We start from the raw sequence: 26,778 nt of genomic DNA on the forward strand, positions 1-26,778 counted from the left end.
TTCAGCAAGACGTGAAGCCACAAGGACCAAACTACCACAGTGGGGTAACTGATGCAATGTTTGTGACCTGCATGGAATGGGAAGCCAGTAAGAAAGGAAAATCATAAATCTTTGTAAACTCCACTGGCAAAGGTTATAAGAATTCTGAGATCCCAACCCTCAAGATCTTAATAAGATTTGGCAAAGGGCTGTTTAAATGGGTGAGAATATGTACAGTTACTTCGGTTAGGATGAAAATACAGAGCAGGTATATAAACCCTGCCCCTTTGGGGCGTGAGCCAGCCACTCACTGTCTGAGGAGAGGAAGAAACTTCCGCTGTAAGCAGATTACTCCATAATTGTCCATTCTGGGCCAGATTCTCAAAAGGGCTTAGCATTGGAGCGTGCTGAATGCTGAGCTCCTTTGAACACCTAGCCCTGCAAAGCCATCTTTGTCCAGTTCTGGTACCTTCCCTGCGACATCTGGTGCTGGCCACTACCAGAGACAGGATCCCAGACTAGTGAGGCCACTGCTCCATATTCTGATTCCTTTGTTCGTGTGGGAGAATCCGCACCCATGACCAGGGGCAGCTCTTGGTATTTTGCCGCCCCAAGCACGGCAGGCAGGCTTCCTTCGGCGGCTTGCCTGTGGGAGGTCCCCAGTCCCACAGATTCGGCGGCATGCCTGCGGCAGGTCCGCCGAAGCCGCGGGACCAGTGGACCCTCCGCAGGCAAGCCACCGAAGGAAGCCTGCCTGCCTCCCTCGCGGCGACCGGCAGAGCGCCCCCTGCGGCTTGCCGCCCCAGGCACGTGCTTGGCGTGCTGGTGCCTGGAGCCGCCCCTGCCCATGACCCTGATGCACAAGTGACCTTGGACAGTCAGGAGTCTAAATTTCTCCTTTAAGAGAACCCCTGAGGACAGCTGCCTGAGAACGCTGCAAGATTCCCTCCTGGCTAGTGCTTTCGTGGGGCATTGTCAGTAAGAGGCGCAGAGTTAGACAACTGCAGAGTAATGAGTGCAGCCAGACAGCTGCTTGTTCTCCAAGAGAGAAGTTTGGCATTGTGGGGTTGTGAATCTCACTTGGACTTGAGTACAGCAAATCTGCGGCAAAATCGCCCTGTGCCAAAGAGACAGAACAGGAGTTTGAGGGACTGGTTTCTTTGCCAGACGAATACATTTATTCTCTGTGTCATATAAGAGCAAAACAGTTTCCCTGATTAGAGCCAGGAATTGCTGGGAGGTTACATACAGCCTTGCACATGTTCTGCCATGCCAATATCCACAGTGCAGAGTCCCATAAAGCCAGTGCATGAAAACACTCCCGTAACCCCGAGGCATGAAATATACAACTTAATAACGAATAGCATTTAATCTTCCTGCAGTTGCTGACCCGTTCACCACAAGCAGAAGCTGTTGGGATAAATTTGAGCCTTTTAAACTGATAAAACTGCAAAAGTTGTGAGGCCAATTGATGGTTAAGGTGGTAGCTGGGCTGCATCTCACATGGATGCTGTTTCCAGTGTGCGGAGGAAGTCCTCCCACACGAGCAACCTTGCTGTGTGCCAATTCAAAGCATTGCTCCCAGAGGAGGGATTACTTCGGAGAGCTGCTTGGAGCAATAAGGACTCCTTTGCATGCTTGTTACTCTTGCCTGAAAACATTATCCCAGGCCATGAACAGAGCAGGATTCTGAAAGGCAGCACATGGCACCCAGCTCCCATGACTCTGACAACCTCCCCCCAAAGCCGGCACAGCTGCAGATTGCTTGGCGGGCCCTATACAAAATAAAGAGTTGGTGTCAGTGAAGTTCCTAGCATGCAGCAGCCCCTGTCCTACAAACACGTTCCCCACTGGCTGCTTTGCTGTCAGTCTCAGCAGGGAGGCCAAGGACCAACGCACTCTCCCACCCCTCAGGAAGGTCCAAAGTTGCAGGAAAGGCTGGCAGGGGATGTCATGGGGGAAGCTTGCCCTCTTGCTGGGCCTGCTGTCTGGACCCACACGTCTCGAGTGGCACCAGCCGTCAATTTAAATTAAAATGTGTTTAGTCCTGCAGCACCTCGGCACACTGATGCCTAATTACGGCTTCCTTGGCTTTGCCATCAAGGGGTCTGTAATTAATACCAGCTGGGTTCCAGGCCAGCAGGGAGAGTGGAATTGAATCTCCCAGGTTAGTTCCTTTTGGAGAAGGCTTAGTGTAGTGCAGGGGTTCTCAAACGGGGGGTCCGGACCCCTCAGGGGGTCACGAGATTATTATGGGGGGGGGTCATGGCCTCTATCTCAAACCCCGCTTTGCCTCCAGCATTTAGAATGGTGTTTGTTTTTAATTTAAAAGGGGGGTCACACACAGAAGCTTGCTATGTGAATGGGGTCACCAGTATCAAAGTTTGAGAACCGCGGGTGTAGTGCAAGGCTCCGTTCAGCAGAGAACTCCAGGGCTCTGTCTCTCTGGGTTCCCTTTGACCTGCCTTTCCCAACTCCCATTAGATCCCAGCCACTCTCAGTGCATGGAAGGCCGGGTCTGCTTTAGCAGCACGCTGCCCCTCGACTCGCTTCTCCTCTCCCCTCCACGCTAAAGCATCCTACTGGTTCCTGCCTGCCTTAAGGGGACTTTTTAATGGCGTGGATAATAGCAGCCTCCCTGCTGCTGCTGCTGGAGATGGCGAGGGGTGGTGAGCTGGGATTAACTGCACACTTGATCCACGGCGTACGGCTTGCAGAAATGATGCACGTGAGCGAGGCACAGTGAGATGATAGAAATTCCTCCAGCTCTCCTAGGGACCGTGGGGAATAGCTCCCAGATGGGCATTGCCAGGGCCAAGCTAATGCTAACTGGCACAGTACGGGCGCTGAGATCCTGTCGTTCTCCGTAGGCCAGGGGCGCTCAATGGCAGGGCACAGTTCTGACCCCTCTGCCCTTCCCATATGGCTAGATGGGAGGGGGGGGTGGTTGCTGGTGGGGGGAGTCTGTTATTGGAAAGGGGGCCCTGGTGTGGAGGAAGCTGAGAACCACAGTCTTACTAGGTATAGAGGAGGAATGTGGCACTGTGGATACTAAATTGGGCCCAATCCGATATCCCCTACTTGTGCCGTAGCCCCGTTGGAATCGGCTCCTGAGCAAGCCTGCAGGATTGGGCCCAGAGTGCCGGTCTGCTCGGGTTCCGCATCCTCTGCGGCTGGGCAGGCTGGAGCTCTGCGGCTGGCTCTGAACCGGGCACTTCAGATCGTGGTCCCCGTAACCCCAAGCGCCAGCATCAGGGTCAACGGTGGGAACCACTGTATTATTGTTACTTGCAGCGGCATGCGGGTCACCCCGCCATGCCCATCTGGCATGGTGCTGCAGGTGAGCCCCTGCCTCAGTTTCCCCTCACCTGGGGTATAGACAAGTTAAAGCCAGCCTTTCTCGTGTTCAAGCGCGCCCTATTGAGGAGGTCTCATTTATTTATCAGGAGAGGATAACACAAAAACCTAAACAAAAGTGACACTCAACTGCTCCTCTGGATTAATCAGCGTTCCGTCTCGCCCCGGAGCCCTCGCGGGCTGAATGCCCCACCTGCACCGTGGGCCTTTGCTGGGCTGTCGGCCGGACACCAGGCTTCTCTGACAGTGTGTGGCTCTTTGCTGAGCCAGTCCCTAGCACCTCCCCTGGGATGCTACGGTCCCTTGCCTGGGAACGCTGGCTGTGGGTCTGCTCCTCTCGCCATCAGCCTCTGCTCGCCAGGGAGACCTGGCTGGGAGTAGCCGACCCATTTCCCTGGGGAGTCTCGCTCCACAGGCGTTTCCCCTATTTGGGCTTCCTCGCTGCACTCTCCTAGGCCCAGGGGTTCCCTGACTAACTGCCGCCCAGGCATTAACTACTCACCGGTGGGTCTGGGTCGGCTCATTCTCCGTCGCGGAGCTTTTCCCAGGTGGGCTGGGTGCCTGAGCCCCTCTCAGCCAGCAACCCTGTGCCATTGTTATAAGGCTGACAAAAGGCTCTGGCCAAGCTCGGGCACTGCACGTGCTCCCTGCGAGAGGCAGGGACTCGCCCAGCATCACAGAGTCAGGAATGGAACCCAGGTGTCCTGACTCTAGCCCAGAGCTCAGGCCACTAGGCCACACTGCACCTCGACTAATTGTCTTCCTGCTCCTGGGGCTGGGCAGGGTGGTGGTGCCCAGGATGTGTGTGGGGTGTGTAGTGACGAGTAACAGGAGCTCTGCTGACCTCTGCTCCTTCAGAAGCTGGGGGACAGGGGCCCACGGTGTGTTTGTCCGTCCAGGATTCTTGCATGACGAAATGCTGACTGGCTTGCAAGGCCACGCACATGGCGCTGTGCGATTCCTGTACTGCTCTTCTTCTTCTTCCCTGGCAGGCAGCCTGCTGTTGCCAGAGGGCATTTGTCGAAGAGCTGTGCCAGCACCTTGAACATCTGTACGTCCTCCGCCAACATGCAGCCAGCGGCTGTGCTTGTTTATCAGAACAACACGAGGCTCGAGATTACGGTCCACCCTTGCAATCCATCCAGAAAACAATTGTTACTAGAGTCAGTTAATTTGCCGAGTGGTGTGTGATTGCTTTAGCCGACAGAACATTGTTACCAGCCAATTATATTACAAACACACAGAGAGAAAACACCTTCTCTGAGAAATGAGTGAACTTGTCCTCCAGCAATCACGGGGCCTGGAACAGACTCTTCCAGAGAGCTTTTCACTGAGGCAGCTGTCTCCTCCCCAGCCACTGTGCTCTCTAAATGCACGCAGGCCTGAAACTGAATTCCTGCTGGGTATTGTGTGTGAAGCCAGCTTATGTAGCCCTTTGCCCACCCCGATAAAGGAGGCTGCGGATTCACAGTTTAAATGGGAAACTTGTCATCTGCCTCCCTCCTGTCTTGGCGGCCCACGTCGCGGCTGGAGAGCGAAGTGGCGCCTTTTCAAGGGGATCCGTATGCTAGCAGGTTGCTGTGGAGCCAGGGGGACTGTTAGAAGGGGCACTCTCAAGACACAGCTGATGCCTTACATTATTAACAAGGAAAGATTTTTTTAAAAATCAAAGGAGCTTCTCACTGGAGCTGAGGTTCACCCTGGTTTTCTATTTGCGAATAGTTCACAAACTGTTCCTACTTTCCATAATGGCGTGGGTGGTCGCGGTGGTCCCTTCTGGCCCTATGAATCAGTTTACAAAAGGGGGTACCAGCAGGATGGTATCCACCAGTGTCCTCCACTTTGGATCCTTTTCCTCCCCTTGGGCTGAGCTCGCCCTGGTTTGTTTCCCTTGGGGGCATACTCTGTAAACTGTAATGTGTAACCCCTGTGCCGGACAAAGACTGACTCCTTTTTGGGGGGAGGGAGGGGGTAGATAAGCTGCTGGCTTTGGTCCACTGGGTAGTGCACTGGGCTGGGACTCTGCAGACCTGGTTTCAATTCCTGGCTCTGTTACTGACCTGCTGTGTGACTGTGGGCAAGTCATGGCTCCTTTGTGCCTCAGTTTCCCCTCCTGAGTCTGTCTGTCTGTCTTGTCTTTTTGGAGTGTTGGCTCTTTGGGGCAGGGGCTGTGTTTTGCAATGCCTAGTGCAATGGGACAGCTTCTAGGTGCTGTGCTACCAGCCAAAGGTGCCCAGATTAATAGAGATGAGGGGGGGGGTTGCATGTTTTTATTATAAATTTAAATAAAATCTATTGACAAATCTCAGTCTGTGGGCTGTTCTAACCTTTCGCTTGGATGTGTCTTTGACTTTTCATTATAGATTCATTCGTTCATTGTGGTCAGAGCCATAAAGGGACCATTATGATAATTTAGTCTGCCCTCCTGCATGCCCCAGGCGTAGAATCTCACCCATCAACCTCATAACTTCTGGTTGAGTTATACGGAACTTTACACTAGAAAATCCATTCTTGAGTTAGAGATTTCAACGGACAGAAAGTCCACGCCAGCCCTTGGGAAGTCATTCCAGTAGTCAGTTACCTTCACTGTCAAAAAATTATGCTTTATCTCTAGTCTGAATTCGTCTAGCTTCGGTTTCCAGCCCTTTGATCTCGCTCAGCCTGTGTCTGCTACATTAAAGAACCTTCTGCTAAATCTTCTCCCCGTGTAGGTACTTATGACCTGTGATCCAGTCACCTCTTAGCCGTCTGATGGATAAACTACATAGATTGAGCTTTGCGGTTGTCTGGGTTTTGAATCATTCTTGTAACTCTTTGCTGATTCTTCCCATTTTTTCCACAAGGAGATATCCCCACCCGCTTTTCTGTGGGCTTAATGGGATTTTAAGGTGCCAGGTCAGTGCAGAGTCATATTGTGGTGACAAAGATATTCTGAACACGTTTTTCTGGATTCAGTCTCTGGATACTGAAGGAGATTAGTATTTTTCATAGTGTGTGATTGATATATCCATGACATAGGTAATCTGGACATAGAACATTCTGCTCCTTGGGTCCAACTGGTTCTCCTTAATCAGGAGAATAATGAAGGACCAATAGTGACTAACGAGCGCCCATCTGAGCTGAATCCTTCTTTGGACCATTGTTGGCTGAACACTCCCAAGCACTGAATAATAACAGCGGAGCAAACCAACCACGCTGTGTTCTATCAAGATCACTTTTTCTGCCACCTCTGCTTCTCGCTGGTTAGTCTGTTGATTGTACTTGATAATCTCACCCATCTCGAACTGTGCTCTGCCCTGAGGTTGTTTCCATCTTGGACGGGCTGCTCAGGGGGGCTCTGAATTCTAGGCACTGGTCTCTGTGCCGCTCCCCCCACAACCCCGAGATGCTCCTGTCTTCTCTGCTCCTCACTCCCTGCAGCATCTGTGACTTGCTCAGCACTGAACGTGTCCAACTGAACAGCTGGGGCAGGCAGTGCAGAGGCTGGTGCTTCCCCTCCCCAGAGGCAATGGGGGCGGCGTGGGGAGAGAGCAGAGCCAAGGGGAACGCCCACCAAGCAAGGGAGGGATGTAGAGCAGGGCTTGGGGTGCTCCCTGGCCCATTCCCGCCGTCAGCCCATCCTCAGCCAGAAGGAAGAGCGTCTTTTCGCTTCTGAAAGCAGCTCATTCCTTTCATACGTGAGCGGCGGTACTTGGGACTCAGCCAGTCACCTCCAGTCATCCCAACCTCTCACCTCCTGGTGCCTCCTCTCCCTGGGGATCTCAAAGCACTTCACAGACTGAGTCCTGGGGTGGGGGTGACTTTCCCCAGTGAGTCAGAGGCAGAGATGGGACTAGAAGCAGGTGTCCTGGCTCCCAGTCCCCTGCTCAAACCACTAGATACACTCCCTCTTCATAACCGTCAGGCCTCTAATGGGGAGCTTTCACCCTCACCCTCTCCCTGTGCAGAAGTGATCTGACAACAGGCACTCGAGGATTTGTCCTGTCGCTGCATAGCAGCCAGGAGAGACGCAGAACTGCACCGCTCGGCTCCCGTGAGCTGCCCCTTCCCAGCAGGCAGTTTAGATGTGGAGATAAAGTTGTTATGGTTTTGTTGATTTGGTTGATCAGCATGGCACAGGGTGGAAGCAGCAGGGACTGCCATAAAAAGGAAATAGGAGCATTACAGTCTCGTTAATTGCTAGGATGCATCAAAAAAATGGATAGCGGTGATGCAGCCCGTCTGCTGTCGTGCGCAGCAATAATGTTTGTGTAAGGGGAGGGTTGGGAAGGTGTCGCTAGCCTGCGAGTCAGGAGGAGAGCGGAACTGCTGCTCATCAGTGCAGATATAGCACGGCCAGCAGCAATTCCGATCCACCCTCAGCTCAGCACGTTTATCTCCCTTGGGTACCGGAGCATCTGTGCACCTCACAATCGTCCTCCCAGCACCCCTGTGCTGTGCTGTTCTCTCCATCCCCTATGCGGGACAGGGTAGATCGCCTGTCTTGTCCCAAGTCTTGCAGGTCTTTCGATTCCCAAGCTTGCACCATGATCTCTGGCCCATCCTTCATCTCCTTAAAGTTTAGCCCAGCACAAGGGCAGTACGGAGAGACAGTGCAGAAAGTCTGACTGCTTCATCTCGTTTTCTTATTGATTTTTATGGTCCAATCATCTAAAACACAGACCAAATGAACGAAAAGGAGAGAGAGAGAGAGAGAGAGAGTGTGTGTGTGTGTGAGAGAGAGAGAGAGCGAGCATCTCTGTGTTTGAAGAAGAAGCAAAATTGGCAGGAAAAGAAGTGATTTTTACGTTTCTAAGGGTGGTTACTAACTGGATATTTGTAAGTAATTGGCTGTATCTTTTTTAAGCCATTAACACCGCATACTGTAGCTCATTAATTTATTGCCAGAGGTCCTCCAGTCAGAGCTATGTGCAATAGTATAAATTAGCACCAGTGATACTGGAGTTTAAGTTGCCAAATATGTACCTTGCAGTAGACATTGACATTGAAAATGATCTTCTAGTTGCACCACAATATAAATTGTTTCCACAGGTGATTTTTATATAACAGAGGAAGTTTTTAAACAAGCGCCTGAGAACTTATGAATAAAAAATAACACCTGCAGCTAGGAGAGCAGTTACCAGGACTCCCCATCCTCATGCTTCAGGGCAGACGTTGATCAGCAGCTGGAATCAGGGAGAAATTCCTTCCCCCATATGGTGCAGTTAGTTGATATCGTTCTCCAAAGCATTTGTCATTGGCCGCTGTTGGATGCTGGTTCCTGGGCTCGTTGGCCCATTGGTCTGCTCTGGCACAATGGAAAGTGAGATACCAGGGCTTGGGATTTTGAACTAGCGGGTGTCAGTCTACTCTGGTAAAACTCGGGGAGAGGGCAGGCTCGATGGACTGTCGGCTGTTCTGAAATGGCAGTTTCTAGGTTTTTAAGAGCTCTGCTAGGTGTAGGAGATGGATACGAAGAGATGTTTTCTCATTTGTATTCAGACCTCCATGCCTCCCAGTATATCCATCTATTTGAAGAAAGAATCAGATGAGGGCCTGTCAGAATCCCCCTGGTGGGCATTAGACACAAACGATCCTCTGGGTTTGGCCTGTCTGCCAGTCCCTGGTGCAGTGACACCCAGAGACAGACACTAGTGCGGTCTCTGGAGGGCTTTGGTTTGAAGGTGGGAATTTTAAAACTCTGGGATGGGCCCTGCCCCTTGAAGGGGGTCACTAAACTTATGAGCAAACTTTCGCTAGCATTGCCCCACCAGGTGGGGGTCTTTTGAGAGGAGCTGGAGATGCCTATACACAAGGGCAGCACGAGTAAAAGAGAATTGTAGGAACACGAGTCTCGTTGGTGAAACATTTGTGCGTCACCTGGCCCGATGGGGCGGGGCCTGTAGGCGCTAGCTCAGTGCAAATACAGAGTAGCATCGCTCTAGGTAGACAGGTCTGTAATCACAGCCTTCAGCAGTGAAACCCGTGCTCCCAGTTATAGCCCCCTGCGGACTCCTTACCCAAATAATGATGGGGAATCTCTCTCTCTGCAGTGCTTGTGGGAAAGAGCCACCTGAAGGGCTGTAGGATTTACCAACTTCCCCCCCAACCCACAGTCGAGGGGAGGGTGGAGAGCTGACAGTCCATCCATACCTCGCTGAGAACTTTCCAAGAGCGAGGTCAGGCCAACCCTCCAGCCCCTCAAGCCAGCGGGCTGGCTCTGACCTCCTTTACGTGGCTCTACTCCATAGACATCGCTCCTGATTTGCACCCTCTCCAGTGTCCTCTGCCTGCCAGCTAGTGCCCCTCAAGACGTGCAAAGCCTGGCGGCACTGGTATCTCTGGTCACGGGGTGGGGGGCTGTGGCAGCTTTGAGAAGGGCTGTCAGGGAGGAAATCACCAGTTAATTTCCAGAGCCCTAGAGAGTGGGACCAAATGGGCAGGTTGGAAATGGAGGCCTCTGAGCCCATCAAAGCAACATTTTATTTGGGGCGCAACAGCGGCACGGTTAAGGTTGAGCTGCTGGTGCGGTCACGCTTCAGGCAACTGCCATCCCAGCAGTCCTGGGGAGCCTCTCCAGAGCAGCAGCGCCCCAGGCTGCCACTGGATTTCAGCTGCATTTTGCTAACTTGTGGTCAGGGAAGCTGCAGCTGGAGTCACACTCGTTTCCCTTTTCCTGCGGCTGGTGCAAAGTGCCTGCTCCTCGGGGACATCCCCAGGGAGAGGCGCTTGCGTCCTGCTGCAAAGCCTCTTCAAAGGGGATGGTCAGAATTAATCTGTCTCAACAACCTGCCCGTCTGCTTTAGCGGCTGCCAGTAGACTGGTTGGGTTTGTCTGTAGGTGCCCAAGACTGGCACGGAGCTGGGGTTGGTTTCCTCTCCGATGTGTGCATGTCCCTGCTGCTGAAAGAAAGTGCCTGCATTCGGGTGGAAAACGATCATTTTTCATATTTATTCTCTTGTTGCAGTACGAATACCCCAAGTGTGACTGTGTCGCTTCTGACACGTCTGTCAGGTTTCCTAATCATAACCAAGAGACCTCCCTACACTGGGAGCTGGACGTGACTTTGGAATAGCTCCTAAGATGGGTCTGTTCCATGGGGGAAGTGCTGATGAGCTCTGCCAGGCTTTTGCGCTGCAGGGGCACATTCTGAGCAGGGCTGGGCGAGTTGCAAATCTTGCTCTATGGCAGAGGAAGACGGAGGCCGTGTCTGCCTGCAGTGCGAGGTGTGGGTCAGAACACTCCCAAGGCAGTGAGAGAGGGAGCAGGGCCTAGCACTGTCTATACAGACCCAACGTAGATTATATGCAGCCATTAGCTGCACAGTGCACTCTGCACCTACTGTCATCTTAACCACAGCGGTGGTGACCCGCAGAGACTCCAAACCCAGCATGCAGTGCTGTGTCGTGATTTGAGCAGCCAGGCCTCGTGGCATGCTAGGCTCTGTAGGCTGAGGATCCTCATCTCCATATTAAAGACATGGACTTGTTCTACTGGCAGATTTCTAATGCATCCATTGCCAAGGCACCACCATACCCCTTCTTTGGGCAGGGAGAGAGCATCCATGCTCTATAGGACAGGAGGAGTTCACCTCCAGGATGTCCGTGCAGGCCTAGCCGTCCGACCTCTCCTGTTCTTTAAAGGCAGGTGCTGAAGTTTTTGGATTCCTGGCCCATGACTTGGGGGGAGATTCGTGATCGACACTGCTCCTCAGATGGTCACTAGGACATCACAGCTGCGGTCTGACAAGGTCATGCCAGTCTCTCCTGTGACCAGACGTCTGAAGGTGTCCTGGGCCTGTACGTATGGAGTAAAAGGAACAAGGAGTGCTTGGGGCATCTTAGAGACTAGCAGATTTATTTGGGCATAAGCTTTCGTGGGCTAAAACCCACTTCATCGGATGCATGCAGTGGAAAATACAGTGGGAAGATATATATACACACAGAAAATATGAAAAAATGTGTGTTGCCATGCCAACTCTAACTCTTACGGAGTGTTTTCACTGACACGTCTCATTCGTGCCCACTTCAGCAGCTAAATTGATACATCTCTGGATCTTCCCCCGGTGCAACACCCCAGCAAAGAACATGCAGCCTCTGACGGTCGTGACCTTGTTTGTAGCCTTGCGTTTAATATTATGCGTTAACACCATGGACTGTGCTGTAGGGGCAGTGCTGGGGCAGGCTTACCAGGAATGGAAGAAAAACTTCCTGTTGTGGCCGCAAGGACCTTATTGAGGATCAAATCTGACAGCTCTGTGTTGGCTGAAAGCTGGTGTAATGCAGATGTATTTGCTGGTGGTGCTTTGAATGCCCTCTAGCATGTGTTCTCCAGCACACAAAGCACGGGAGGAATGTGTAATGACTTAATCCCTCCTGGGAAGAAGTTTGGTACGATCTCCCCTTTGTCGATGGGGAAGCAGAGGTGTGAGAGCAATGGCCCGGTGGCTGAGAACCCAGAACTAACTCCCAGAATGTGCTGGCAGGAACAGTCTTTCTTTCAAAGGGGTTGAAAAATCAAGGTCCTGACTGCTGACTGCCTTCATAAGTGTCAGTAACCCCACTGCCCTGCTAACTTCCACTCTGAACAATTACATTCTGCCCCCCTAAAGTTCTCTCTACCTTATTGTGTGGGGTTGACGTACACTGCTGAACCATTGCTGTGTTCTTCTCCAGCACTGGCTGCAGCGATCTCTCTCCAGGCATTAGTTGGTAAAGTGCTTTGGATGAAAGGGGCTGCATAACTGAAAGGCTGATGTTTAGTCAACACAATACGGAGGTGTGACAGTTACCCAGGAAAATCTTAAGTATTTGTTGGCCAGTTCCGTACAAACTAATAAAATGTCAGTGCAACAAAACAAGATGGGGTAAATCCACTGCTGTTGTAACTCTGTCTAAATCTGTTTTGTACAGAGGATACATTTTTCTCATCATTCTTCTGTTTTCTCTTTCAGAATAAAGTCTTAAGTGTGGATGCAGTGAAGGTAAAGCTGCAGGTAAGTCCCTGACCCGTGTTCATCTGCTCTGCATGAACCTGACCTCGTCCATGTCAGCTTGTTGGCTGTGAGACTAGTGCTGCTGGCTATGGTAACTAGAACCCCATAAATTCCCATGGTTGATCGAGGGCTTCATGAAACCCTTCTGCACTTCCAAAAATGTTCAGTGTTGGTTTGGGTTGGGTTTAGTGTGAAAGGATAGCGTGTTTGGGTTGTTAAACATCTTTCTTAATTTCCTGGATATAGGACTAGAGAACACACTGAGCACATTTGCCGAGGACACTAGGCTGGGGGTGTTGATAACACTTTGGAGGATAAAGCTAAAATTCAGAGGGATTTTGATACATTGGAGACCTGGGCTATAGACAACAAAATGAAATTCAACAAAGGCAAATGTAAGGTGCTGCACTTAGGGAAGAAAAACCTTATCACAAATACAGAATGGGAGATAATTGGCTTGGCAGCACGGCTGAGAAGGATCTAGGAGTTGTGGTGGATCAGAACCTCAACATGAGTCTGCAACGTGATGCTGTTGCAAAAAAAAAGCAAATGCATTTGTAGGTTGCATGAACAGAGGCACAGCGTGCAAGTCACAAGAGGTGATCATACCACTCTACTTGGGGCTAGTTAGGCCTCTGTTGTTTAAAAAGGAACACCCCACCTCCCCCGTCGCCACCACAGCATAGACCAGGAGACCATCAACCAATCACAAGTACACTGGTGGAGAAGGACATTGCAGACCTCTGAACTCATGTAGTGGGGCTGAATTCAGATCTGCTCAGGCTGAAGAATTCCCAGCAAGGTTGGCTTTTGTATCTGTTGGGCTTTCTTAACCCGGTTCCCCAGCATATGGTCTCCTCAGGGAATCTGTAAGGAACGTACCAGAGTGCTCTCTCCCGTCTGCAAGCGACTTTCAAACATGTGCTGCAGGGTAACAAAATCAGCAATATCTAACACCAAACAAAGCCTCAGCCACACGCTGGGGAGCAGCAGTTTGCAGAATAGCTTTGGCAGTTGTGATTTTGCATTAGTTCCTCTCTGTGTCTATATACCTGTTTTTTTATCTTTATAATTGCTTTAATGGGAATTTCCCTCAGTGCTGCTGAGCGGCAGCTCTGGAGACAGGCCTCTGTGCGCCATTAAACAAGTACAGCGTAGCTGGCTGCAGTGCAAGCTTCCCCTGCCTTCCCCACTAATGCCACTCAAGCCTGATTGTGAGGGGTCCCTTAGGGAAGGGAGGGGAGGCGAGTCTCCATGATCCTTGACCTCCCTGCTGGTTATTCTTGTGCTGGGGACACTGGTCCAAACCCAGCAGCTCTTTTCATGTTGGTGACTGAACCGCCACCAGGTGAGAATGAATTCTGATTGGACACAGCCCCGATTCAAACCAGTTACTTGGATCTTGTCTATACTTGGAATGAGCCTTGCTTTCAGCTGCTGATTTAATTCACCCACGCAGATAAGGAAAGCCACAACCGAAACTGCTAGAGGCGATCCCGACATGAACTTGTATATTTAAAAACAAAAAGCCTACCTTAAAACTCTACCAAAACAAGACACTCCATTGTACCCACCTCTCCCCCAGGGAGAACAAACAACATGTGACAGATGTGTAGTCGTGTTGCTTAATACACTACTGGAAGATGCTCAGATATTATGGTGATAAGCTTTTGGTATAAGAACCTATATAGAACAGAATAGAAACCAGGGTTCCACTGCTCTACATCATGTCTTTCCTTGTCTGCAATGGCGGTGCATTATGATGGCTGAAATCCATACTAATTCCTGGTGCAGACAAGACCCTTGAGGTGAAAGACTCCATGGTGAAAGACACTGTTACCTGGTCCCCTGATCCATCCCGGCCCCATGATATCTCAACTCAACATTTTCAGTTCTAAAAGAATCTGAGCTGCTGGAATGCCACAAGGTCTGGCTGCCTTCTGTGATCTCTGTGCCGGAAGCTAACTAATAACATTAGCTCTCCTTTCCCCCAGCAGGATTGTGTGTTTCTGCACGAACACATCACTACATTAAAAACTGCTAAATTCAATTAGTAGGTCCCCACAAATCCATCCAGCAAATGGATTTTCGATTACGGAGGCATTGTAGGCCATTTGTCAAATGCCATCATTTCAGTATTCAGACATGCTGAGGAATGGTGACGCACCTCTTAAATATTTATTGCGCTTGTCACTTTTTCTATTCTTATCCCTACAAACATCCCCCTGTTGCAAATTAATCATGTGTGAATAGATCAGACCATGAATTGTTGTTGAAATGAAACGTTAAAGTCATTTTCTCAGGAGTGCGCATTGGCACTGGATTTTATATTTATTTTCCGAAAGAATATCCGGTTGGGTCTTAATTTTTCTCCCTTCGTTGCTGAAACCCGCAATGCTTCCTCCGTCGCTCTGACAGCTGGTGTTGCTCACATGTGAGCAGACTGCTGAACTCCCAGCTATGAGTCACTTCAGCCTGCGGTCTGTGGCCTGGCAGGACATGAAGCCATCAGAAGCTGAGTGGACCATTTTCCACGGTGCTTTTCTTGGAGGGATGGAGACATGGAACAAGTAGCTTGTGGTGGTAGCATGAGTGAACCAGAACCTGCCTGTGGCCAAGACCTAGCAAAGAAGTAATAACAAATAGAACTAACTGGCTAGATCTGCAGAGGGAGGTGGGTTGAAAGGAAAGAGATTCTGATCGCTAAGTACAAAGAACAAATCTCTGAAAAGGTGGCTTCCATACTATTATGGGTTGGGTGTGACCACAGCCCTTCATTGAATAGAGTGGTAAGAAACAATTAAGTTATCAGGTAGCTGAAACAATAACAACCTCCACTGCATACACAGGCCCATGTCACCACCCACAGCAAAGACACTTGGGCAAAGGGGGTTCACTGGCTATTGTTTTGTGAAGGCACGTGTGTCTGAGAAAGCGTCAGAAAGACCAGAGAAGCTGGGTGATAAGGGGCAGAAAAGCCAAGAACAGTCACACTGGGAGTCTGGCACTGAGAAAAGTGGAGAGAGCGCTTTTGGGCAGAGTGTTGTCTGAAAGAGGCTTGGAGCGATGTGCAAAGACATGATCTCCTGTGCTTGATTCCTGCTGTGTTCAAAGAAACAGGACTTCAAATCAGGTGCTTCTTTGATGCAATCCTGTTTCTTTACAAAGGATGTGCAGTCATAATTTCTAACTGGACCAACCCACAGGACCCCAACATTTTTGGCTAACCACTTGAGTCAAAAGGGGTAACTTTATAGTAGAATTAAAACAATAATTAGCAGTCCAATCAGAAGGTGCCATTCTGATAGCACACTGCGGCAGGGATGATTTGGGGACTGCAGGTCCCTTTCAACATGTGACTAAGCAGGAGACTTCCAAAATCCTCATTCTATTACTTCTCTGGAGTCCTGGGATCAGCTCCATCCAGCCCCTCCCCCTTAATTCATCTTAAACTTAAAAGAAACGAAACATCTTTAAAAGGAAACCAAAGGAGCCCGGCGTATCCTCCCGGCTCCTAGAGCAGCCTGGGCTGGTTTGAGCATCTGGCATTGTCTGATGGTGTCCTGTCTTTGCCCTTTTCAGATCTGGGACACCGCGGGGCAGGAGAGGTTCCGCAGCGTCACTCACGCCTATTACCGAGACGCCCATGGTAAGAGTTTTTCTGCGCTTGCTTCTTTCTGGGTGGGGGAAATAGAGTTTAAAGGGACAGTGTCAGGAAAATGTCTGTCGTTCTGTGGGGCTTTAAGGGCCCCCGAGATCATGGATCCACACAGAGCATCATGCACCTTTCTGGTCCCTGTTGCTGCTGTTTGAGTCGGGCGGGGCAGTGAGTCTAGTCAGCTCTGTGTTACCGTCACTTTCCCCTCCTGGTTTCTGTGCCCCAGCCTGCTGCTAGTGTGTCTGGGGCACAACTAAGGTGACCAGATAGCAAGTGTGAAAAACTGGGACAGGGGATGGAGAGTAATCAGCACCTATAGAAGACAAAGTCCCAAATATCAGGACTGTCCCTATAAAGTAGAACATCTGATCATCCTAGGCACAGCACGGCAGGAAGGGAGGCCATCATTTAAAAAAAAAAAAATCTCCCAGGGACATTTAAAATGAGCTTCTCTATACTGTCCAGCTCCTCAGTGACTGAGCAAATCCCACCCCCCTCGCACGTCGCTATTTTACGGAGCTGTTATTGAAAGAGGACGCTGTTAGCACCTGGAAACACCCTTTATTCCTAGCATTAGCACTAGAAATGCAGTGGATTTTAAATGGAAAGAATTTTAAAAGATCAAATGGATTCATTTTCGGCCTCATCCTGCCTCTGTTGGAGTCAGCGAGGAAATCCAGGGTGCGGGATCAAGCCCTGTCTGCCCTTCACGTTTAAGATCCTCTGCTGGTGGAAATTGGTGAGGCTCGGTTGAAGCCTGTCAGGGTGAACTGACCCTTTAAGGGAGCTGGGGCCGGATCAGCTTGCTCCTCCTCTGAAGGGAATGAGCCCTGGGGGTCATGTCGTGGGAACACATGACTGCTGGGGAATGTCTGGGCAGCCAGGGGAGTCCAGAGAGTAGGGGAGGGACCTGCAAAGAACAGGAGTCTGTTGGGAGATAAACTTCAGCTGAGGGACCTGCTGGGTAAGAAGCCCCGGCTGGGAGCCTGGAGGGAGGGTGCTACTGAGAGGAGTAACTGAACCCAGGGGGGAGGCTTGGAAGGTGCTGAGTGTTCATGGTAACATACCGCCCCCCGAAGGGCAGGGAGCAGTGTTGTGGAAACACCAGTTGTGGTTTGCTTGATTAGTGATGGAAGGTAAACTGAGGCAGTGGACAGGCTTGAAGCCAGGCTGCATCAGCCCTGCTGCAAAGCCTGGAATTCTGAGCGTTACGGGACGGGGCCGTGTTGAGTTATTGACATGCTCTGTACTCGCTGCATTTTGTTTCCATGTGAGCAGCGGTGGTGAGAGGGAAGCTGTGGCTGGGTCTCTGTCTCAGACGCCCTCCTGCTGGCATTTCTAGAGCGGATAAATCAGCAATAAGCAGATCGGGTGTTTCCCAATAGGATGCGGCCACAAAGTAACGAATAGTTTGTAGAGCAGAAAGAGACTCCACGAGATGATTATTAAATATCTAATGAGCAGTTCGCTGCTCGCTCCAGAGCATCTGCTGAGTCACAGGTAGCAGAAACGTGGCATTCATCTTCCAGGGCGATTGATTATCTGCCGCCTGATGCCCAGCGTAGCCCCAACATGAGCTCTTAGCTGGCTGGGGTATTTTATGGTTTGACCATTAAGCTCTGGTGACTGAAATGGTCCTTGGAAAGACTCCAGTGCAGCCACCATACAAGATTTTGTCTTTCACACTCATAACCCAGCCTTTGCCAATGGGGCTCTGCCCCAACCCGCGCTGGTAGGGGTGGGTGTTTAACAGCTCCGGTCAGTTCTCCATGCCCTGTGGGCAGGGCTGGTGGAACAATTGGTAGACTTGGGGTGCTGAAAGCCATTGAACAGAACAGTAAACACCCCATAGATGATGGAAGCCAGGCATTCAGCTGCCGTTATTCCTTGAAGCCACCCCCCTAGATCCAGCACCCCTGCCTGTGGGTCTCAGAAGCCACATCTCGTACCATTCTGTGGCGATGAAATCTCTGCGGTAACTAATGGCCAATAGGGATAGACCTGGAAGGAGCTATAATGATTTGGTTTGCTCTCCCTTTGAGAGATTCCTCTGTCAGAGCATCCCAGCCCTCCATTAAGCAATCTCCAGGCCAACCTCTTCTCTTCTCTTGCAGTTCTGCCAGGGAGCTCCAGGTAAAGTGAATGGAGCTCCATAGATAGATCAAGAGAAGATGAGATCCTGGTTGGGTCCCTCCTGGGAAATGGTTACCGAACAGGAGGTTCCTGTAGCTCCATGTGAAATGAGCTGTAATAATGACAAGAGGTCTCATGCAGGTCCTTTCCTTGGGGACGACCCAAAAGTGCTTGACAAACGGTATATGCAGGAATCTCCAGGGAGGCTGGGGAGAATGCAGCTGTTGCTCGACATTTCAGGGAAGAGATGAAGGAGAATCCCAGGTCTTTGCAGAGGGATCTAAGACAGGAAAATGGAATCACCCAAGCGGGAATTTGGGCAGTACTCTGGGCTCTCCTGCCAGAGGATGTCTAAAAAAAATCATATTTTTCACATACACCATCTCAGGCAGAATACTGGCTTGAAATTTTTCAGTGTTTCACAGGAAAATTTTAAAATGCAACAGCTTTTGTCATTAAGAAATTTTGAAAAACTTTTTTCCTTTTTCTTCCCAGTTCTTGTTTTCCTCTGTTGCCGCGAGTGCAATACAGGGAATGCTGGCTAGTATTTCCTTCACCCCTTTTTCCTTTTTCCACTCTGTAACATTTCCAGAGTTGGAGAAATCTTTGGAAAATTCGACTGGAAAATGGGAAACGTGCTGGGGGGAGGGGAGGAGGAAAGCGCTAGATATTGCCAGCACTCATTGTATTGCACTGAAAGGTGAAAAAGGAAAAAAATGGAGAGGGGAAAACAAAAGCCTGAAACTTCCAAAGTTTTGGGGTGGTTTTTTTTAAATAATGAAACAAAAATTTCAGTTCCAAACTATGTTTAATTTCAAAGTTTCCAAAAAGGCTGATTTTCAATGAAACCCCATTTTTCCATGGGAAAACTTTGGCCCCCTCTAACCACAAATAGTTAAGGCCCCGAGTTGTGTGGGGCGAGTCCCCAACAGTGCTGTGCTGGGGCAATGGCTCAGTACCAACTGGGGGCAAAGATTCTATGATTCTCAAGCCAGAAGGGACCATTATGACCCTCTAATTTGACCTCCTGGGTAGCACAGGCCAGAGACCTGCCCCCAAATCATTCCAAGAGCAGATCTGTTAGAAAAACATCCAAGCTTGGTTTCAAAATTGTCAGGGATCGAGAATCCACCGTGACCCTGGGTAAATTGTTCCAATGGTTAATTACTCTCACTGTTAAACATTTATGCCTTATTTCTGGTCTGAATTTGTGTATCTCCAGCTTGCAGTCCTTAGATCATGCTAGGCCTTTCCCTGCTAGACTGAAGAACCCGTTATTAAATATGTGTTCCCCTTGTAGGTATCAATTACCCCTTCACCTTCTCTTTGTTAAACGAGATCCGTTGAGCCCCTGGAGTCTATCCCTATAAGACATGTTTTCTAATTATGCTCATGGCTCTTCTCCGAACCCTCTCCAATTCATCGACCTCCTTCTTGAATTGCGGGCACCAGACCCGGACACAGTATTTCAGCAGCAGTCGCACCAGTGCCAAATGCAGAAGTAAAATAACCTCTCTGCTCCTACTCAAGATTCCCCTGTTGATGCATCCCAGGACCGCGTTTGCTCTTTTGGCCACAGCATCACACTGGGGCCCCGTGATCAGCTGATTATCCACCACAACTCCCAAATCTTTTGTGCAGAAGCACTTATTTACTGAGCCACCAACACCATTTCCTACGGTTCCTGCTGTTTTCCTTGCAGGTCTTCCACCCACATTCTGAACAGGGCTGACTGCTTGGGTTGCGAGAGCCCATAAGTTCACATCCCCAAGCCAGTGTACCTGCAGGCTGTGGGCTTAGTGTTATCTCAATGCCTCTGGCTGTTAGGTGGTATCTCAGGCGTGCTTTCTTTGGAGGGAAAGCCAGCTGGCTTTAAGTGCATTGATCGCAGCAAACTGGAACGCTTCCTTTGCAACCCAGTGATATTTACAGACGCTTTGCTTCTGTGAAATGAAGATTAACCTTTCCCCACTGAGCAATCCATCTGATTCTAAACAGTCCACGTTTAGTCAGCGCCTTTATCCTGTTCGACAGAATGAGAGTACTCTCAGGGGACGGTCTCCGGAATTAAGCAGACTCGTGCAGAGGGTCCCATGCTGGTGAAAGGGCAAGGATCACATGTAGCCAATGGAAGGCCTGCAAAGATCACGGTGCATTGCAAGGAACATGCCGACCTAATATCCCAGGCATCATCCTTGCCTTGGCATATCATGTACCTGTGGTTCTGGTGCTTTGCTGGCATGTGGGTGGTCTTTTCTTGGCAAAACTCCCCATCAGCCTGTGTCTTGAGTAAGGATTTGGCTTATGGGTGTCACTGTTTCACTGTGAAAGATTCTGAGTGCAGCCAGGTAGGGGATAATGTTATAGTTGCTTTGCTCTGATGATAGCCAGTGTGTTAGGAGAACATTTGCTGTTACTTGCTGTGAAATTTGGAATCATGAGTTAGTGACTTACATAGGCTTTTATTCATTTATTCTGATTTACTGTAGCTATTGTGCTCAGTCACGGAAATAGAGCACAGACCTTTAGAGGAACTGGGACGTAATTCTATTCTGTAAAGCTTTGGCTCCCTGAACAGTCTCAAGCCAATATTAGATGTACCCATGAACAATGCTGGAGAAAGGAGCAGCAGCTCACCTTCCTTTCAGAGAATTGATTTCTTGGGGAAGATACGGTGTCCTTTGTACGTCGGGCATGTTGTACTTGGGTACTGTGTATGTTAGTTATAGAGGATGCTTCCCGGCAGGTTCCCGGCCCTGTAGTCAGAGCATTAAAGTGTACAGTAGAGATGCATCTGAACCAAGCAGTCCTGGACTTTGGTGAAGTTGGGATCTTCATCCAGACTTTGTGGCCCCAGTGTGTCGATTGTAAGTGCAGCATCTGCAGATGTGGTCGAGCAGAGGCAGCAAGGGGCCGACTGGCTGACGACTACCCCTAGAACTAGCCTTCTCGTACGCTCCCTTGTTTGGGACCCAGGGAGGGCTAAACCAGTGTTTAGCAATTAAAGGTTCGCTGTGGCATTCTCATTCTCCCCTGTCATCCAGTCCGCTGTCGTCTTTGGCACACTGAGGTACCAAGCCCCCAGACGTATAGCACACCCCTGTTGTTCTGACTGGCGCATTGCGCTGGAGCGGGCTTGTCCATTGGGGTCTCCCCCAGGGGGTTGTAGTAGTTTGACCTCTATTTTTTTCCCTTGTGTTGTGCATTCTTCCAGTTGGTTCATGTGAGAAATGAAAGAGGGAGATGGCCCTTCTGCCCCCAGCATGAGCTGTTCCTGTAAGGTTTTCCCTGAGCGACAGGGGAGCATCATGGGGAGAGGTTACAGACTAGGCGAGAGAGGCACTTGCGTAAACCACTGTGATAATGCTCAGGACGCTCGGCTCCTGAATGAGATGCATGGGAAGTTCCCATTCTTGCCGTGGGTCATTTACAACTGAATAATACCTATAGAAAGGGCCTGAGTCTCATTAATACGAAGGCCCCTTGGCCCCCGCCGGGCAGTCATGAACGAGTACACGCGAGAATCAGGCCTAAGGTGCTGTAGACCAGTCTGTGAAGGCGCTATGCAGATGTGTCATCTCTGTTCATCGTTCTTACCACAATTTTGGTCATTTCTTTCTGGACTCTGACTTTCCTGAATCGTAGGCACATTCCTGTGCCCAACACGATGTGGCCTCGGGTGCTACTTTATTGTCCATGACAATTATCTAAAATTGCCAGTTGCTTTCCCAGTCCCCAGCTGCCTCCCCGACCAGCGAGAGGGGAGCATGCGTCCTGCGCCTGGGGTGTTAATGTCTCCTTAAAAGGACAGGCTGCATCTTCAGTGTCTTCCCCACGCAGTGCTGTGGCAGGGAGAGTTCAGAACGCTGCTTGTCCTGGCACTTGCTGCTGGGTCTCTCAGGCTCTCTGGAGATCAGTGCAAGTCCCATGCAAGTTTGGCATAGCTGAGAAGGTTCCTACTATGATTTAAATTTACAAAAAGAAGACTGTTCTGTGGAGGGTGCCTTCATGATTTCCTAATCCATTGTGAGAGATACCAGTGATTTCAGTAAAACACATAATACAAGTACAAAGCTTTTGCTTCTTTGCATGAACCTAAGAATGTAAGAACGGCCAGACTGGGTCAGACCAATGGTCCATCTAGCCCAGTGTCCTGTCAGAAGACCGTGGCCAATGCCAGGTGCTTCAGAGGGTTGAACAGAGCAGGGCAATTATTGAGTGATCCACCCCTGTTGGCCAGTCCCAGTTTGTGGCAGTCAGAGGTTTAGAGACACCCAGAACATGGGGCTGCTGCCCTGACCATCTTGGCTAATAGCCATTGAGGGACCGATCCTCCATGAACTGATCTAATTCTTTTTTTGAACCCAGTTATACTTTTGGCCTTTACAACATCCCCTTGCAACGAATTCCGCAGATTGACTGGGTGTGGTGTGGTGTGAGGAAGTGCTTCCTTTTGTTTGTTATAAACCTGCTGCCTGTTTATTTCATTGGGTGACCCCTATTCTTGTGTTATGTGAAGGGGTAAATAACACTTCCTGGCTTGTTTTCTCCACACCAGTCGTGATTTCACAGACCTCTTTCATACCCCCCCGTAGCTGTTTGTTTTCAAAGCTGAACAGTCCCAGTCTTTTTAATCTCTCCTTACGTGGAAGCTGTTCCGTCCTCTTAATCATTTTTGTGATTTATTTTTCCAATTCTAATATGTATATTTTTAGCTGGAGTGACCAGACCTGCACGCAGCATGAAATGTGGGGGATGCTGTGGATTTATATAGTGGCATTATGATATTTTATGTCTTATTATTTATCCCTTTCTTAACGGTTCCCAACATTCTGTTCACTCTTTTGGCTGCTGCTGCACGCTGAACAGATGTTTTCAGAGAGCTAGCCATGATGGCTCCAAGTTCATTCCTGAGTGATAACAGCTAACTATAGGCCCATTCTTTTGGGCTTATGTTTTCTAGTGTGCATTACTTTGAATTTCTCAGCATTCAGTTTCATCGCCCTGAAAACACCTTGCTGTAAAAAGCAAAACAAACCAACAAAACCTCTTTGACCATTCAGCGAGCAATTACCCGCATTAACTGTGTCTTTTCCTCTCTCCACAGCTTTGTTACTGCTGTACGATGTTACAAATAGAGCATCGTTTGACAACATCCAAGTAAGTTGGACCCGGTCAGGTCCCATGTGGAACGTGATGAGAATTTAAGGCAAATACTTTGTGTTCCTTGAGTTGTTGTATGCAGGCTGGTTGGCTGGTGCTGATGGCATCCTAGAATTGTTTTGCAGTGTTTATAAGATCCTATTGGCTGGTCTGTTCTGCCTCATCTTAAGAGCAGGGTTGGTGAACCAGGTCCCATAAACCAGGACAACTCTCACCTCCCTGCAGCTCACACTAAGCTCTTCAGTCCAAACCTTTCTGAAGTCTGATTCATTGTTTTCAGCAGTTATTTTGGCTGCTGCCTCAGCCTTTCAGGGCTCCAGTCTGGCGTGGCAGGGCGAAGTCTGGAATACCCGGGCACAGGCAGCTGTCATGCTAATTCTGGCCAGACACGAAGTAGGAAGTTCTGGGGGGTCTCACAAGACCCTGTTTTGGCATGATCTGTAGCCTGTTTTTGCAGACCCAAGAGACTTCAAGAATTAGAAGATGCTTGAGCAAAAGCTTGAGTTTTGCATGCTCCTCTGTACTGCCAAGTCTTCCTGCTATCTGTGAGTGACTGACTCTGTCTTGAGTTCTGAGCACGTGCTTGTTCTGCTCTCTGCACTCTTGTTTCCCGGATTGCATTCCCGAGGCAAGTGCACTTACAGAATAAATTACTGTGAACAATTAGGACCTTGCGAGACACGGAGATTTCTGTGTAACTCTATGGAGCTTGAAAAAGAAATAATCACAGTCTGGTTACCAGGAGACTGATTCTGTTGACACCGAAGACTCGCTAGAGTATTGACACTTGCTGCTGGGTAATGGGAGCAGCAGGGGAGAATGTCTTCCATTCAGATACAGGAGTCTGATGAGAAGGGGTGTATATATCGCTATCTCCCTAAGAACACTGCATGCTGCTTCTCCTGAGAACTGGCCCTTGCAACCAACGCAAGTAACTTGCATGGTGACACAATACTGGGTATGATGATCCGCATCCCCTAATCCTGCTCATTACTGCCCTATTGTCAGTCCCTCCCGCTATTATTTTTACTGATATTATCATATAGGGTGACCAGATGTCCTGATTTTATAGGGACAGTCCCGATTTTTGGGTCTTTTTCTTATATAGGCTCCTATTACCCCCCCACCCCCATCCCGATTTTTCACACTTGCTGTCTGGTCACCCTATTATCATAGCACCTAGGAGCTCTAGTCACGAACCAGGTGAGGACCCCATTGTACAAACAGAACGACAGTCCCTGCACAAAGAATTTCCAATCTAAGTGTAAGACACAATATACCAGATGGAGACAAACCGACCAACAAGGGAGCACACAGAAACAATGAGGCCATATTGGTCAGCACAACCGGCTGCGGTCTCAGCCCACCAGTGGCCTGACAGTTGTCAAGTTTTTTTGTTGCCATCCCAGCAGAAGAGATTTGAAAGAGGGATTTGCAGGAGGACAGTGGGGTGGCTTGGCAGATGTGGAGGGAGAGCGCTGCCCAAGCATGAGGACAAGGCTGAGAGAACGCTTGAAGGTGGTGGTTTGAAAATGTAACACGTGGTAACTTAATTACAAAAGGAACTAAACTTTCTGAGCTGGCATTGAGAAGTGGGTTGCTTTAAATTATTTTATATCAACGGTGGAAAGCTTTCATTTCCAAATGCACGTTCCATTACCTTTCACTAAACGGTACAAGAAAACGTCAGGGCAGTGTGCAAAATGCTGTGTTAGTGAAAATCGGAGCTATTTTTCATTTCTAATACAGTACAGAAAAACTCAAATGTTGGGTGGATTCCTGTTTCACTACAAGTATTTCACACACCTGTGTTCTGCTCACACACCAGGGTGGGAGTGGGGGGCGGGGGGGGAAGAGATGCACAAAGACCCTTCACCCTTTGCTGTAATGTAGATGAGCTGCTCTCTGTTACACTGTTGTAGCCTGTGTTTTGTGTTCATGTTGGATCTTTCCGATTAGAGCATTTTCAAGTCCACTTCGTTTTTGGCCTCCTATGTGAGAACTGTTTAAAAAACCCATAAAGCATCACCCACCATCCCACTGACTGCTGAAACTAGAACCGGTTCCATTTCTTCTGCAGCAGAGTATGATGCTAGATGGGGATGGCTCTGAATTAGTACAGAGAATTCTTTCCCTGGTGTCTGGCTGGTGGGTCTCACCCACATGCTCAGGGTTTAACTGATCGCCATATTTGGGATTGGGAAGGAATTTTCCTCCAGGTCAGATTGGCTGGGACCCTGGGGAATTTTCATCTTCCTCCACAGCGTGGGGCACGGGTCACTTGCAGGTTTGAACTAGTGTAAATGGCAGATTCTCTGTAACTTGAAGTCTTTAAACCATGATTTGAGAACATCAGTAACTCAACCAGAGGTCAGGGGTCTATTACAGGAGTGGGTGGGTGAGGTTCTGTGGCCTGCGATGTGCAGGAGGTCAGACTAGATGATCACGACCGTCCCTTCTGGCCTTAGAGCCTGAGTCTCTGATAGTCGTTGCCCAGGCAGCGGAATTTTGGCTTGGTGAAATTGAGACTCTGCTTGGAAGAAGCACTGGGAAGTAGCGACTGTGGTGGCGTCTGATTCCTGCCTCTTGCTTCCCTGAAGAGTCGTGTCCTCCATGATCTACAGCATTGGATGGATGCTCAGAGTGGGCTGACAGCAAAACAATGGTGAATCCCAGCTGGGCAAACTCCGTCTCCCAGGCCTTTCCATTTATAAGCGCTGAGTGAAGGGCATCACATTAAAGTCCGGGAGTATCCAAAGCTCACATAATAATGAGGTGCGTGGCTCATGGTGATGTTACTACCTTTATCTAATCATCTTGCGCCTCCTGGGATTGTAAGGAGATGACAAAGGATTAAAGTAAGTCTTGCTCTTACCCCTTCCCCACCTTCCCTGCTCCAGGAGAGGGCTGCATGCGGCGAGGGGCTCGAGTTGTAGAGTTCTGACTGGAATTCCTGCCTAGCACACAGCAACTACACCGCACCGCGTATCTTCTCCTTTGCAAAGGTCCATCTAGCCCAGAGTCCTGTCTTCCGACAGTGGCCAGTGCCAGGTGCCCCAGAGGGAATGAGCAGAACAGGGAATCATCAAGTGATCCACCTTGCTCAGGGCATATCCTGACATCGGCGGGTTTGGCCCTGTGTGAATTCCAGGCTTGACTTGATGGTGACTCCATTTGTTTTCCATCACGTAACGAGGCTGAGTGAATGGTGGCTGGCACCCGCCACCATTTGGGAGGAGAAGGCCCTGCTGTGTGTGAGTCTGTGAGGTTGCCTTCTGTGGTGGCTGCCTGAGCCTGTGTGGATTGGGCCAAAGCATCCCAGCTTGTTGCTAGAACTCCCGGAGATCCCCCCCACACGAGCTTGAGTTTAACCCTGCCCCCGTGCCCCATCCCCTCACACCCCAGGCCAGGCAGTACCAGCAAGGCTCACGAAGCGCCGCTGACAGTCTGGCAGGCCCAGGAATATCTTTGCATGGTGTTAAACTGCAGGAGCCGAGCTCTAGCTTCCCCGAAG

General features: G+C 49.7%; 1 protein-coding gene across 1 annotated transcript in view; it reads left to right on the plus strand.

Annotated features, from left to right (window-relative positions):
- The window catches only part of RAB26 (RAB26, member RAS oncogene family), a 194,670-nt gene that overhangs the window by 118,885 nt on the left and 49,007 nt on the right, over positions 1-26,778 (plus strand). Inside the window, exons 3-5 of the mRNA XM_039492451.1 lie at positions 12,269-12,310; positions 15,893-15,959; positions 23,209-23,261. Coding sequence (XP_039348385.1) covers positions 12,269-12,310; positions 15,893-15,959; positions 23,209-23,261 — 162 coding nt within the window. The remainder of the gene's footprint in view (positions 1-12,268; positions 12,311-15,892; positions 15,960-23,208; positions 23,262-26,778) is intronic.

This window comes from Mauremys reevesii, linkage group 10 (genome assembly GCF_016161935.1).
Source record: "Mauremys reevesii isolate NIE-2019 linkage group 10, ASM1616193v1, whole genome shotgun sequence".
NCBI classification, from domain to species: domain Eukaryota; kingdom Metazoa; phylum Chordata; order Testudines; family Geoemydidae; genus Mauremys; species Mauremys reevesii.